The 17,061-nt window shown below is 38.7% G+C and overlaps 1 protein-coding gene across 1 annotated transcript; it reads left to right on the forward strand.

The window, feature by feature from the left end:
- The first annotated feature begins 11,820 nt into the window (after positions 1-11,820).
- Positions 11,821-13,204, forward strand: LOC124257424 (monocarboxylate transporter 2-like). The gene is made up of 2 exons (XM_046691474.1): positions 11,821-12,448; positions 12,771-13,204. The coding sequence occupies exons 1-2, from the start codon at positions 11,896-11,898 to the stop codon at positions 12,920-12,922; spliced, it is 705 nt and encodes a 234-aa protein (XP_046547430.1). The 5' UTR covers positions 11,821-11,895; the 3' UTR covers positions 12,923-13,204.
- Positions 13,205-17,061: the final 3,857 nt, after the last annotated feature.

A 17,061-nucleotide genomic window follows, 5' to 3' on the forward strand; every position in this document is an offset into this window, starting at 1 on the left:
CAACTTCCATACACATTTTCAACTCTCATACACATTTACAACTCCCATACACATTTTCAACTCTCATACACATTTTTCAACTCTCATACACATTTTCAACTCTCATACACATTTTCAACTCTCATACACATTTTCAACTCTCATACACATTTTCAACTCTCTCATACACATTTTCAACTCTCATACACATTTTCAACTCTCCATACACATTTTTCAACTCTCATACACATTTTCAACTCTCATACACATTTTCAACTCTCATATACAACTCAACCATACACATTTTCAACTCTCATACACATTTTCAACTCTCATACACATTTTCAACTCTCATATCCATTTTCCATTCCATCATTCCATTCCTTCCATTCCATTCCATTCCATTCCATTCCATTCCATTCCATTCCATTCCATTCCTTCCATTCCATTTCCATTCCATTCCATTCCATTCCATTCCATTCCATTCCATTCCATTCCATCCATTCCATTCCATTCCATTCCATTCCATTCCATTCCATTCCTTCCATTCCATTCCATTTCCATTCCATTTCCATTCCATTCCATTCCTTCCTTCCATTCCATTCCATTCCATTCCATTCCATTCCATTCCATTCCATTCCATTCCATTCCATTTCCATTCCATTCCATTCCATTCCATTCCATTCCATCCATTCCATTCCATTTCCATTCCATTCCATTCCATTCCATTCCATTCCATTCCATTCCATTCCATTCCATTCCATTCCATTCCATTCCATTTTCATTCCATTCCATCCATTCCATTCCATTCCATCCCATTCCATTCCATTTCCATCCATTCCTTTCCTCCATTCCATTCCATTCCATTCCATTCCATTCCATTCCATTCCATTCCATTTCCATTCCATTCCTTTCCTTTTTCAACTCTCATACACATTTTCAATTTCTCATACACATTTTCAACTCTCATACACATTTTCAACTCTCATACACATTTTCAACTCTCATACACATTTCTCAATTCTCATTCACAACTCCCATTTTCACATTTTCAACTCTCATACACATTTTCAACTCTCATACATACATTTTCAACTCTCATACACATTTTCAACTCTCATACACTTTTCAACTCTCATACACATTTTCAACTCTCATACACATTTTCAACTCCCTCATACATTTTCAACTCTCATACACATTTTCAACTCTCATACACATTTTCAACTCAACTCTCATACACATTTTCAACTCTCATACACATTTTCAACTCTCATACACTTTTTCAACTCTCATACACATTTCAACTCTCATACAACTCCTTTAACTCTCATACACATTCACAACTCTCTCATACACATTTTCAACTCTCATACACATTTTCAACTCTCATACACATTTTCAATTTCTCATACACATTTTCAACTCTCATACACATTTTCATACAACTCTCATACACATTTTCAACTCTCATACACATTTTCAACTCTCATACACATTTTCAACTCTCATACACATTTTCAACTCTCATACACATTTTCAACTCTCATACACATTTTCAACTCTCATACACATTTTCAATTCTCATACACATTTTCAACTCTCATACACATTTTCATACAACTCTCATACACATTTTCAACTCTCATACACATTTTTCAACTCTCATACACATTTTCAATTCTCATACACATTTTCAACTCTCATACACATTTTCAACTCTCTCATACACATTTTCAACTCTCATACAACTCTCATTTTCAACTCTCATACATTTATCTCATATACATTTTCAACTCTCATACACATTTTCAACTCTCATACACATTTTCAACTCTCATACACATTCATAACTCCCACACATTTTCAACTCTCACATTTTATACACTCTCATATTTTTCAACTCTCATACACATTTTCAATTCTCATACACATTTTCAACTCTCATACACATTTTCAACTCTCATATACATTCACAACTCTCATACACATTTTCACTCTCATACACATTTTTCAACTCTCATACACATTTTCAACTCTCATACACATTTTCAATACACATTCTCACATATTAATATACACATTTTCACACTCTCATACACATTTTTCTCATACAACTCACTCATACACATTTACAACTCTCATATACTCTACATCCCAATTTCACAACTTATACTCTATACAAGATACACATTCACAACTCTCATACACATTCACAACTGGGCCTCTTACACATTTTCAACTCCGTACACATTTACACATCACAACTTGTCACATTTACAACCTCTCCATCGTAATGATTTACACATCCCTGTTAACTTTAACTTATGTAGCAATATTTGTATGAGTTATGTCATATCTAAAGTTTTTTGTATGTTTGTTATGCTTCTTCCATTATCATAATATACTTCATCTCAATTTAAAAAACAACATACTGACTGCAACTCTTGCGAAGTCCCCGATGAGATATATTTTAACAGGAAAGCATTGCCTTTGAGTTCCAATGTCGCGTGTTCTTTGTCACATCTCGAAAGTGAAATTATGACATTGATTTTCGCCCCGTGAAGAAGCTCAGTGGACAACGCTGGTCAAAGGAGGCGACCACGTCGATCGGGTGGTTACGGTTGGCGAATTGGTCGACGTTATTGCACCCCGTCGGCGTGGATACCATCAATCATGGGATTTTCTAGCCTAGACGTGACCAATTACAGGCTCTTGTTTTATAGATTGTATATTGGTGAGTAAAAGGAATAAACACATTTAACCTCAGATCTTATATAGAATCTATGTCCAACTAATTTATACCGAATTATGACTCCAATGTCATTGGGGTACAACTTGTGGATACATGGACCGTTTGACATCTGTCAAACGTCTGCTTGCGATCGAGATGATACGGAACTCGTCTCCTTGCAACTGTGTTGGAACTGCTCCTAGACCGACAGGACTCGCATCTGCGATCACTTGTTTTTTCGCTTGCTTGTCTAAATATGCCACAGTCTCGGCACTTCGTAGTCTGTCCTTCAATTATTGAAAGGCCTCCTCCTGGTCAGGTCCCCATACAGATGGTTCATCTGGTTCGTGTCCATAGTGGTTCTGAAACTGTTGCAAGATTCTCGATGTATCTCGCCGTGAAGTTTACTGGTCCTAGAAAACTTCTCACTTCACTCGCATTTTCAGGTGCCTCCTGTACTGCTTTTGTCTTCGTCTCTGTAGGTCCTGCTCGTTGATCTGACAGTACATGTCTCTTGAACACAAGCTTCTTCATCTTGAATATACACTTGTCTGTATTCAGTGTCATCCCTCGGTCTCGTATTACATCCAATACTTGTCTCAGTCGTTTGTCATGTTCATCATCATTCTGTTGCTGCATGCACGATGATGTCGTCAAGTATGTTGTGTGCTCCGTCACAGTTCTGTAATAGTTGCTGTTAGACTTTTTGGTACATTTCAGGTGCACAGGATATGCCAAACATTAAACATTTGTAACGATACGGTCCCTTGTGAGAGATGACGTTGTAATGTTTCTTGCATCTTCTGACAATTCTATTTGATGGTAGCCCACTTGATGTCAAGCTTGGTGAAGGTTTCACTCTGGTTGAAATCTTGTCGAACTTCGTCGATAGTTGGAATCGGGCGTCTGGCTCTTCTCACAAATTCGTTTGCCAATATCATGTCAACACACAGTCCAATGTCATTTTCACCTTTCGGCACGATGGCAACAGGTGATAACCAAGAACTTGATCCTTCAAACTTTTTCATAATGTCCAACTCTTATAATTCATTCAGTTTCTTGCTTCATCTGTCACTGAATACGTCACAAAGGCTGTGCAACATGTTGAGCATCTGCGTCACTGGAATGTTAAGTTGAAAGTTGTTCAGCTTGCCAAATCATTGAAAGCAATCTTTGTAATCTGTCTTGATCTTGTCTGTTGTGTCGGACGTGATGACAGCGTTCATATTTGGTCCCAACTTCAATGCACCTTGGTGTATAGCTGTCCCTCTTCCCAGCAAAGTTCCCCTTCCTTCCATCACTGTAAACTCGACTTGTTCTAAGTCCCTTCCACAATAAGTCACTGCACATGTAATGTTCCTGTCACTTGTAGAGATTTTGTAGGATAAATGTTTGGTTTCTTTCTTTGATGAGTAGACTTTATCCCACTACCTTTCAACTGCTCCCATGTATTTCTGTCCGTGATATTACAAGCTGTACCTGAGTCAGTGAGCATCTTCAGTTTCACTCCACCAGCAACTACAGTTATCTCCCTTCATAATCTTCTGAATCACTAGAAACACAGAATGATAAGTCTTTCTCACTTTCTTCTGTTACTGTGGTTATTTATTCTGTGATCATCTCTTGATATAGTTTTGCATCATCTCTCAAAAATCTCTCTCACCTTACGCTTTCTGCCTTTTCTTCCTCTTGCAGGGCAATTTGAGTCCTTCACATCCACAACAATAACATCTGATGTTCGGGTAACTCCTCTGTGCCTGATCTGTTTTAATTTCCCCTTGACTGATAATCTGTTAACTTCCGTATTCAAGCCTTTTTGTATTCTCAGATATCCTCGCCATATCTCTAACTTTCTTCAAGTTAAGCGCTGTCCCTTTTTCTAGAAACTTCCGCCAAAGTTCATTTGAGTGACACTTCTCAATAACTTGATCCCTGATTTGCACATCCTATGAATTTCAATCTCCAAAATCACAAGATCCACTTTGTTGATGTAACCGTGTGACGATCTCATATTACGAAACATATGTCTCTCATAAGGAATATTCGATTGAAGAGTGAAATACTGATTTAACCCTGTAACACACTTCTTGAAGCAATCATCTTGTCTGGTCACGTCTGGTAATGTGAAATACATGTCCTACACGCGCATACCTGCTTTGTGCAACAACAATGCTTCCATCTGTTCTAGTTTCTCAAGCCCTTTTCCAGTCGCGAAAAGTTTGAAGACACGCATCCATCGTTTCTGACGAGGCGCTAATCCACTCGCATCTGAGGTAAATGGCCAACATCCCCGATCGAAACAGCAGCCATGACATTCTGTCCGAAGATGTCTGGTCGCCAAATGTAGCATTTGTCTTTAGATTTAACTAAATTTTTACAGATTGAACTTTATGTGATCGAACACACAACCATGCTTCAGTAGTCACTCGGTTTATTTCCAGCATGCAACTCATACAGGAAGTAGTCGGTACTCGCCAGGGAGTAATCATTGCAACATTGTGTAGAACCGTTAATACTACAAGCCCTTTTTCAGACTATCAGAAAAAGAAGAACTGTCTCGTGTAATCAGTGTGAGGTCTGTAGATACCTACTTGTGGATACATTGGCTCTGTATCAGACTATCAGACCAAGAATAACTGGAGGACTCTGTCTTATATGTGATGAGGAGACGATGATATTGTGCAGCAGCACCAGTTATTGCAATGCAATGAACTGTTTAGACACAGAAATACCATGTATTGACGATTGTTCGATATTCTACCACTAGAGACATACATTAATCTGGAGAGAAGCTCTGATGACATCAGAGTTATCACTCTACGTGGTGGCATTAACCCCATCGTGGACAACATGGACATCCACATGTGGGCCCAATTCATTGACACTGTTGCCAGGAGCATTAGTTCGTGGAACCTACAGAGCTGGATCTACCTATGATTCATATTTCATCCAATCACCCCCAGTGTATTATACATACATATGCTTAACTTTCTTTCCCATTCTAATATGATTGGTACATAATCATGTATTTTGTATTCATGTAATAATTCATTGTACTCTCCGGCATTATTGGAGGAAACAAACACAATTCATTATAGTAGCACACATCTTTTTCTTTCTTTATTTTATTTTATTTATTTATTTTTGACAGTATCGGTATTTATTACACAAATGTTACAGTAACATATTTAACATCAAAATATTGACTCACATGAAACTCAAACAATGCATCCGCATACATTTCTGCAGAATTAGTGAAATGCATTTCTGTAAAACATCACATGTCTGGAGTAATGTTAACCCTTCATGACATCAGTCATATGTTTCTGTAGTATCCCATGACATAATGTCTGCCTGATGTTTCTGTAGTATCCCATGACATAATGTCTGCCTGATGTTTCTGTAGTATCCCATGACATAATGTCTGCCTGATGTTTCTGTAGTATCCCATGACATAATGTCTGCCTGATGTTTCTGTAGTATCCCATGACATAATGTCTGCCTGATGTTTCTGTAGTATCCCATGACATAATGTCTGCCTGATGTTTCTGTAGTATCCCATGACATAATGTCTGCCTGATGTTTCTGTAGTATCCCATGACATAATGTCTGCCTGATGTTTCTGTAGTATCCCATGACATAATGTCTGCCTGATGTTTCTGTAGTATCCCATGACATAATGTCTGCCTGATGTTTCTGTAGTATCCCATGACAATGTCTGCGTGATCTTTCTGTAGTATCCCATGACATAATGTTTGACTGATGTATATCCTGCCACCACTGTGACACTATTGTCAAACCTTACATCATATTATTAAAACTGATCTCTGCATTACCTGATATGACATCATCGAAACATTCCCATAGAATCTCATGACATTACTGAAATCTGTAGTGTCTCATGACATTGTTGTAACATATTACTGCATTATTTTATGAGATCGTTTATACACATATTACTGTAACTGTGAAATCGTTCAAACATATTACTGCAGTATTTTATGACATCGTTTACACATACTACTGTAGCATCTCATGACATTGTTTTTTTATATATTTTTAAAAAGAAACATCTTTATTCGCCAAATAAACTGTGACGTTATGTTGGTATTTAGATGTTTCCAGTGTACACATGTGTGTAAATCTGTTCTGGTAATTAACACATTATTTCAATAATATACGCTGGTGTTGTGATGGTCAACTGTTTAGCAGATGCACCTAAAAAATTAATACATACTCCTAATCTGCGCATCTATTGCATTATATGTGTACTTTTCAAATTGCATTGATAAACATTTTGTGTGTGGGAAATAAATAAATAATTAAACAGATAAATGAATAAAATAAAAACAAATAGTAATAATGTTAACGCATTAAAAAAGCAAAGTAAAAGAAAGATGAAAAAAGTAATAATACAAAAGTATTATAAAATAAAAATAATTAGGAAAAGACATATCATTCGCTCTCTCATTCATACCCTTGCATTCTCTACCATAACATTAACTCATCATTTACAAGTTTTACCTGCATTGCCCATATGCTTTCGAATTCATTAAACCTAGATTTATTTCAGTATCTGACTTATCTATAAGATAAGATTCTTTAATTCCTTCTTGAAGTGCGACAACATAGGAACTATCGTTTGCAGCTTACATAATATATATAAATATAATGTTTGGATAGTAGTAGTAATCAAGTCCCCAACTACCGTCTGTATGATATGTGGGTGAACACCCAAAAAGGATCAAATCACGTTGAATATATAGAATACCTGTGTGTACACAGTTCAACTCCACCCAATGTGAGAATTTTTGCCAAAAAGTCTTACTTGCTCTACAATTCCAGAACAGATGAACTATTGATTCAGGTTCTGACCCAAATATTAGCACACACTTGTTCCGCTCAACGCGGATGGTGGTATTGTCGATCACGTGCACACATGACTAGAATAAAACCATGGATGTCTTCTCTGTAATGAGCAATGAGTCACCATTACCTTTGCTTGTGCAATTCTGTGTGTGGAAGGTATAGAACAGACGTGTTGGAGAGTGTAGTTGTCATCGAGAATGTCACCTAGAAACGATTCCGGCGGACGTCCACAAAACAGCAGCAGCGTAAATGTCACCACTTTGGGACCGGGAACAGATTATACACCGAAACCTCCAGAGGAAATGACAACAAGGTGTAGGGAAAGGTAAGAGTCAAGTTCTTAGGTATAGCATTCACATCAATATTGGGTAGTACCCAATGTGGAAACTTAAATGTTCTTAAACCCTTTTCAAGTATTACATGTTGAATTTATATCATTAAGTACCTATGCTACACATACTGATAAAGACCGCCTCCGTGGTGTAGTGGTTAGAGCGTCCGCGGGTTCGATCCCCGACCGCGTCATACCAAAAGGCGTTAAAATATGGTACTTGTTGGTCCCTGCCTGGCGCTCGGCATTAATGGGTACAACAAGGACTGGTCGGCTCGGAGTCAGTATAATGTGTCTGAGTGGGATATTCATGCTTCACTGCGGCATGATATCACAGTGGGCTAGCATTATAAAACCAGCTTAAGCCTGGGCTAGTACAGGCAGCCGTACATACACATACACACGCATGCACGTCGTCATATGAGCGAAATATTCTCAAGCACGACGTTAAACCCAATTTCACCTCACCCCACCTCACATACTGATAAAACAGCATCGTATTGCTATTTGTTAACTGGCCTAGGTGGGTAAGGTGTAATCTTGTTAGACGTCAAATTTAGTTTATTGCACATACATATTCATCTACACGATCGGGCTTGTGTGGCTGCTGGAACCTGTAATGCCCCTGTTTGAAATGAACATCATGTTGAGATACCATGCCGCAGTTTTACATGGATATTCTACACTGACAATAACGCTGACTGTGAGCAGAGGTGCTCCTTGAACACCAGGAAAGGCAACAACAAATATCAGAGTTTACTGCTTTTTACACTTTACTGCGTGACTTCAAGACACCCCTTTTCGCTCACTGACTCTGAGCACCTTGAATACCAGGCAAGGCAACGGCCGGGCTTCAAACCGCCCACTTTTCGCTCTCCGACAAACACTGTATCCAGTAAACCACGGAGGCTGTCCGGATAGTGCAGGATAAAGCTGTTATTACCAACGCATGATTTGCGTGTTTCACGGTGGGTGGGTGGGTGAGTATAGCTATATGGCGGCGGTCTGTAAACAATCGAGTCTGGACCAGACAATCTACTGATCAACTGCATAAGCATTGATCTACGCAAGTCGAATACGATGATATGTGTCAACCAAATAAGCGGGCCTGACGTCAAACATGGGTTACTGAAGATCAATTCTTACCCGGATTATAAACCCTCGGACACACTATATGATGTAAATAGTTTAGCTGAGGATATTTCTGTTACAGATTCAGGAAAGGAAGTCTGACGACTGTCAATATAAAGAAGTGTGTAGTGGCAGCATGTCTGGTCTCCCTGATGTTCATAGTCATGTCGTTCCTGGTGGGTCTGGGTGTCCTGTTTGTGGAGATCCTCGACACCTTCCAGTCCTCAAGAGCCATGGCGTCCCTCCTCCAGTCTGTGTGCACAGGACTTGTGTTTGGAACAGGTGGGTAATCATTCGAAGGATGTTGTCATTCCAATGATGTTAAATGTTACCAAAGACCACCTAATTCTTACCATACCCGTGATGGTATTGGCATTCAGTAACCCATGCTTGTCGTAAGAAGCGACTAACGGGATCGGGTGGTTAGGCTCGCTGGCTTGGTTGACACATGCCATCGGTTCCCAATTGCGCAGATTGATGCTCATGCTGTTGATAACTGGATTGTCTGATCCAGACTCGATTATCTACAGCCAAGATGTTGGTGATGTAAAGATGTTTATAAGCTTATTTAAACAAAGATTATCAGATAATTTAAAACAGTCCTGGTACTCTTCCCTGAGTAATTCTTCCAAATGCAACTATTATCAGTATTTTAAATCAGTGTTAAATGTTGAATGTTATTTATCGTTTAACCTTTCTACACATTTAAGAGCTGTTTTAGCACAATTTAGGTGTAGTAATTTTAAAATAGCTGTAGAAACTGGGCGTTATAACAACACTGATTATAATCAAAGATTTTGTATATCATGCAAATCTAAAGGTCTTACTTATATTGAAGATGAATTCCATGTACTGTTCATTTGTGAATCCTATTCACACCTAAGAGAGAGGTTTTATTACAAAATGTGTTAAAAAGCCTTATACTGTATATTCCTTAGCATATCTTTTCAAGAATACTAATGTAGACACAGTAAAATCTGTTGCCTTGTATCTATTTTATGTTAAAAGGATTATTATAAACACACATGAAAGCACATCGTGCCCCTGACTACACTGAAATTTCCTTTGAATCTATTTTGGGCCTATGGCCTTTTACTGCAAATAAACTCTGTCTCTGTCTGACTCTGTCTGTTATCTACAGACCTCCGCCATATAGCTGGAATATTACTGAGTGCGGCGTAAAACTAAACTCACTCACTCACTGATGTAAAGACATGTTGGTAATGTTGTAAGGACACTTTGGCACTGTTGTAAAGACATTTTGGGACCACGGTAAAGACATTATGGTAATGCTGTAAAAATATCGTAAAAGCCAAATAGAGTGGGTAAACAAAATATTGCCAAATATCGGGATGATTTTACAAATGGATTTACTTGCTTAGGAATGACTGTAGCATTGGATACGAAACATATGACGTCAAAACCTATGATGTCAAAGTCATAGAGGTAGGCTCACAGTGTAGTTAACAGTAACTCAGGATATAATTTGCCAAATATTTTGGATTGGTTTGTTAATAAGAACGTATATACTTTCTGTAACATCACAAACCATAAGCAATGTTGATATTTTACCAAATAAGAAAGTAAAAACGAAATGGTTAGCTCTAACTGACGTGAAAATTTTCCAATTACCCTGAGTGTCATTCAACTGGTGATGTATTTACTCACTGATAATTAAACGATTCTAGTTATATCTTCAAATGTAAAGATATGGAATAATAATAACATGATGTCAAAATGTCACTGTACTATTGGCCTCATGGCCACTCTACGAAATAAATCTGTCTGTCTGTCTGTCTGTCTGGAATAATAATAAAAAAAATAATATAAATAATAAATTGTGAAGTAATCAAAAGTAGTGGACCAGTCACATTATGAAATATGTTCAGAAACAATTTCACATTGCTGGAAAGCCACACTTTCAAAAATCAGAAATAACATAAAATATGATTCACTCAATCCTTCTTCCACTTAGGTAATTATGATAATCACTGTTACAGGTATGTTTGCCACAATCGTCATCAAGAAAGTTGGAGAGGGACATGTGACCACTGTTGGTGGTCTGTTAGCGGGAATTGGGTGTGTGGGAAGCGCCTTCGCCCCCTCCCTGCCGGTACTCATTTTTACTGTCGGAGTAGTTACAGGTGAGATTTAGAGTATGTCAGCTATTCCAGGTTTTTGTGTTTTGTGTATTAAAAAGTCTTGACTAAGATTTCCTTCACAAGCTTCAAACAGTTTCCAGGTCGCATTTTTGTAAATATAATAACATCTGTTTTAATCCATCCGCCACTCGGTAAACGTCAAAGACCGGCATCATTATTTATTTCGGGCTGACACTCTGGGATAAATTCGGAATACTGCCGCATTAAATCCAACTCATTTTGCCTTCTGACCTTTTGCAGGATGTGGTCTGTGCACGTTTACTGTGGTCCCCTTCACAGTAACAGGACTGATGTTCAACAAAAGACGGAATCAGGTGTTCATTATTGTCAGTATTGGTCCCGGACTTGGAGGCCTCATCTCGCCATTCCTCAACACAGCTCTCATCGATGTGTTCGGCTGGAGGGGCGCCTTCCTCGTCCTGGCCGGCCTCATGTTCCAAGCGTGTCCCATTGGAATGCTTCTGACCGTGCTCTGCAAGGACATCCAGAGGGACAAGGAACTCAAGGCAAAAAGCAACATAGTATACAATGACATAAGAGAAGATAGCATGGTTGTCACTAATTTACAAGAGCCATCTCAGATGGAGAACAGTTCCGTGGCATATGACAATGTGACTTTTGTAGATGAGTATGGAAAAGACAACAACAGAAGAGAAGAACACAATGGTGAAATATCGATTAGTTTACAGATGACCGATACTGAAGAATCCAAACAGGACACCAATGTTTCTGAAATGAAAGACACAAAACAAAAGAAGGAGTCTTTCGTGGAAACCCTGAATTTAGGGTTATTTAAAGACTTTGCGTTTATTGTTTTAGGAATATGCCTATTTATTCTAATGAGTCTTCTGCCATCGATAAACTTTTTCTTTGTGGACATGACTATTTCTAAAGGATTTGATGCCCAAACTGGATCCTATCTTCTTTCCCTTATTGGACTGTCCAGCTTGGGAGGACGCTTTCTCTACCTCTTCGTGAGACCTGTGGTGAAGGTGTCCCAGGTGACTGTGTTTGCTACTATGTGCATGGTGCTCGCAGGAAGTCTGTTGCCCCTAGTGTTGGCAAACACATACCCAAGCCTAGTCGCCGCTGTCGTGTGTTACGGCATCCCCTTTGGGTCGTGTTCAGTAGCCTACCCAACACTCATGTACGAAATAGCAGGACCCAAACGCTACGCATCAGCTGTGGGCTATTGTGAAACGATTTGCGGTTTGGGAGCATTCTTAGGAGGCCCTATTGCAGGTAATGCATGTAGGATTTTGCCAGCCTTTGATAAATGAAAGTGTAACACTGTAATTTAGTAAAGATTTGTCCTCTTCTTGAAATAGACATTCTCTAGTTTGACTGATATGAGCCAACTCTGCTGTCTATATTATTACATTTCACCACACAGTTTTGCTTTATCAGTCCTATGCTGAAGCAATTACAGGTTATTAATGTGCTAAAGCAGCATTAAGCATCAGCTTTGTAACTCACCATACATTCAATATTTTCAAATTCCCCAATCCTGAAGAATCTATATACTTTAACGCCTCAATATCTACAAAATGATTTTATTTACCAGGGACAGTGAAGGATATCACCAACTCATACGATGGAGTAGTGTTCAGTACTATGGCTGCCATGGCTGCTTGTGGCGTCGCTTTCTACACAGTCGCAGTCCGACAGAGATGTTCACAACACCTCAACAAGGAAACTGTCTCCACCCACCTGTGACCAAATACTGTTGAACACAGTTCTCACACTTTGCCGTCCATGCTTAATTTATTTTCAATCTCCAGCCTCAAACAGGGCTGGAATACTAGAAACATTGGCGGAAAACCCAACTCACTCACTTGTAGTTGTCCCAGTTAAAAAACTGGCTATTATTCAGATTCGACTTTTAATAATTCCGTATGATTGTAATGCAATAGCTCATATGTACCACCAAACGCACCAAAAAGATGGCTATATATTCCTGAAAAACAACACTTGGTTCACTGTATAGTGTTCGCATTCGTTATATGGTGGCTGACTGTATATAACATATATTAGTTTTGACAGTTGACTGTCTCCACCCACCTGTGATCAAATACTGTTGAACACAGTTCTCACACTTTGCCGTCCATGCTTAATTTGTTTCAATCTCCAACCTCAAACAGGGCTGGAATACTAGAAACATTGGCGGAAAACCCAACTCACTCACTTGTAGTTGTCCCAGTAAAAAAACTGGCTATTATTCAGATTCAACATTTAATAATTCCGTATGATTTTAATGCAAATGCTCATATATACCACCAAACGCACCAAAAAGATGGCTATATATTCCTGAAAAACAACACTTGGTTCACTGTATAGTGTTCGCATTCAATAAAACATTATTCTCGTTATATGGTGGCTGACTGTATATAACATAAATTAGTTTGGACAGTTGCCCTCAGGGAAGGAAACACTAACAAACAGCTGGCCATCGAGGGGTGACTACCTGAGCCATTTCATTGTATCTTACGACAAGCACAGGTTGGAGGGGACCTGTTGCAACCAAAGCCCCCCTTGGGGAAGGATCGACACGTATTGAGTGATTGCACGGTAAGGGACGAAACTCTTTCACGTTAGTCCATGTCAGTTGGGAGTTCCACGAGGTCTGAAACACCATAGCACAGCACAACAACGTGGTTGTGATTTAGGAATAGTGTTGTGTGACATCACCTACATAGGACAGACGCCGGGGTCAATTTGCTTTGGGACCAATCCTGATACCCTTCGCACAAAGGACCGATATTCTTATTCCATCAGAAAACCATCAGAGTTGTTCCCAGGCAGCTACAAGTAACGGCACATACCGCATTGAACATATGTGGGTAGGACTTGGTGGTGCCAAGGGAGCCGAGCCAAACCACCTGAACCAGTTTTACAGCTTGCATGGCTGCAGACCACAAGGGCTGCCTTGAGGCACAGACATGATGATAGAAATCATTACTAGCTTTCACACAACATCCGTATCTGGTAATACACGGCCTACTGGTGTTTCATTCACTTCATGATTCCTCCTTTTTACCTCTTTGAACACTATTTCAATATTATTACTGCAGGAGAACGAGGAGGAAGCGTGTCATGAGCAAGTGCGTTGTAATTGTTGGGCAAGGATTTCGATAGGAGAGGATGCTGGCTTATTTATATACAGGAGACACATTTTAACAGCAAATTGTAATGATGCCATTGTTGTGAAGTACGGTTTTACAATTCAGCTTTACCACTATCTGCTTGCCTAAATAAAATGATAACAAAGGGAGTCTATATTGGAGGCTTGAGTTTAAGTTGACAGTGGCGGAAGAAGACGTAATGGAGGACAGGTGGACATATGATTGGTAGTATAGACAGTGTGAGCAATGGGGGGCCTTAGCATTGTTCCATCTGGGTATTATATATGTAGAAAGTGATGAGAATACCGAGCGTACAGTAGTACATAGATAAGAAAAAGTTTCTGAAATAATCACACCACACGGATCTTCTTCTGTGGAGAAGATCCGTGTAGTGTGATTATTTCAGAAACTTCTTCTTATATATATATATATATATATATATATATGTGTGCGTGCGTGCGTGCGTGCGTGCGTGCGTGCGTGCGTGTGTGTGTGTGTGTGTGTAACCTGACAACGATCCCTGTAAGAGATATACGATGTTGGTCATTCGTGTTTTTCAACAAACCATCACTACCTGAGTTATAGGCTTAGAACTATAGTTGTTCTAAATGTTCCTCTACCACTGTGTGTTAGGCGCCTTAATCATGCACTACATGAAATACTGGTCTAGTCCATGTAAAGTAACTAGGGCTGCGCAACATAACCGGTTTACCGGTATTTACCGGTTCAGACATGAAAACGATACGTATTGCGATACGCTGATCGAAAACCGGTATTTTGAGCTGCATTCGGAAAACTTCGCAACACTCGGAAATCTTCGGATATTTCCTTTTTTCATTTGTGCCAAATATTTTTTATTCACATTTTTATTTTATCATGATAAAATAAAAGTTGTTATTCAAGCATAATCAAGCATGGTGATTTTGTTGTGGTTTTGCTCTATAAATCAAGCATTAACTCGATTGACACTTCTCAATAACTTGATCCCTGATTTGCACATCCTATGAATTTCAATCTCCAAAATCACTAGATCCACTTTGTTGATGCAACCGTGTGACGATCTCATATTACGAAACACATGTCTCTCATAAGGAATATTCGATTGAAGAGTGAAATACTGATTTAACCCTGTAACACACTTCTTGAAGCAATCATCTTGTCTGGTCACGTCTGGTAATGTGAAATACATGTCCTACACGCGCATACCTGCTTTGTGCAACAACAATGCTTCCATCTGTTCTAGTTTCTCGAGCCCTTTTCCAGTCGCGAAAAGTTTGAAGGCATGCAACCATCGTTTCTGACGAGGCGCTAATGCACTCGCATCTGAGGTAAATGGCCAACATCCCCGATCAAAACAACAACAGCCATGACATTTGGTCCGAAGATGTCTGGTCGCCAAATGTAGCATTTGTCTTTAGATTTAACTAAATTTTAACAGATTGAACTACATGTGATCGAACACACAACCATGCTTCAGTAGTCACTCGGTTTATTTCCAGCATGCAACTACAAGAAAGACTATCAGAAAAAGAAGAACTGTCTCATGTAATCAGTGTGAGGTCTGTAGATACCTACTTGTGGATACATTGGCTCTCTATCAGACTATCAGACCAAGAAGAACTGGAGGACTCTGTCTTATATGTGATGCGGAGACGATGATATTGTGCAGCACCAGTTATTGCAATGCAATGAACTGTTTAGACACAGAAATACCATGTATGAACGATTGTTCGATATTCTACCACTAGAGACATACATTAATCTGGAGAGTAGTTCTGATGACATCTGGTGGCATGAGCCCCATCGTGGACAACATACATGTGGGCCCAATTCATTGACACTGTTGCCAGGAGCATTAGTTCGTGGAACCTACAGAGCTGGATATACCTATGATTCATATTTCATCCAATCACCCCCAGTGTATTATACATACATATGCTTAACTTTCTTTCCCATTCTAATATGATTGGTACATAGTCATGTATTTTGTATTCATGTAATAATTCATTGTACTCTCCGGCATTATTGGAGGAAATAAAGACAATTCATTATAGTAGCACACATCTTTTCCTTTCTTTATTTTATTTTATTTATTTATTTATTTTTGAGAGTATCGGTATTTATTACAGAAATGATACAGTAACATATTTAACATCAAAATATTAACTCACATGAAACTCAAACATGACATCCGCATACATTTCTGCAGAATTAGTGAAATGCATTTCTGTAAAACATCACATGTCTGAAGTAATGTTAACCCTTCATGACATCAGTCATATGTTTCTGTAGTATCCCATGACATAATGTCTGCCTGATGTTTCTGTAGTATCCCATGACATAATGTTTGACTGATGTATATCACGCCACCAATGTGACACTATTGTAAAACCATACATCATATTCTTAAAACAGATCTCTGCATTACCTGATATGACATCATCGAAACATTCCCATAGAATCTCATGACATTACTGAAATCTGTAGTATCTCATGACATTGTTGTAACATATTACTGCATTATTTTATACACATATTACCGTTACTGTGAAATCTTTCAAACATATTACTGCAGTATTTTATGACATCGTTTACACATACTACTGTAGCATCTCATGACATTGTGGTTTTATATATTTTTAAAAAGAAACATCTTTATTCGCCAAATAAACTGTGACGTTATGTTGGTATTTAGATGTGAATGTTTCCAGTGTACACATGTGTGTAAATCTG

This window comes from Haliotis rubra, unplaced genomic scaffold, assembly GCF_003918875.1.
Source record: "Haliotis rubra isolate DU_JTF1 unplaced genomic scaffold, ASM391887v1 Scf66, whole genome shotgun sequence".
Classification (NCBI taxonomy): Eukaryota; Metazoa; Mollusca; class Gastropoda; order Lepetellida; family Haliotidae; genus Haliotis; species Haliotis rubra.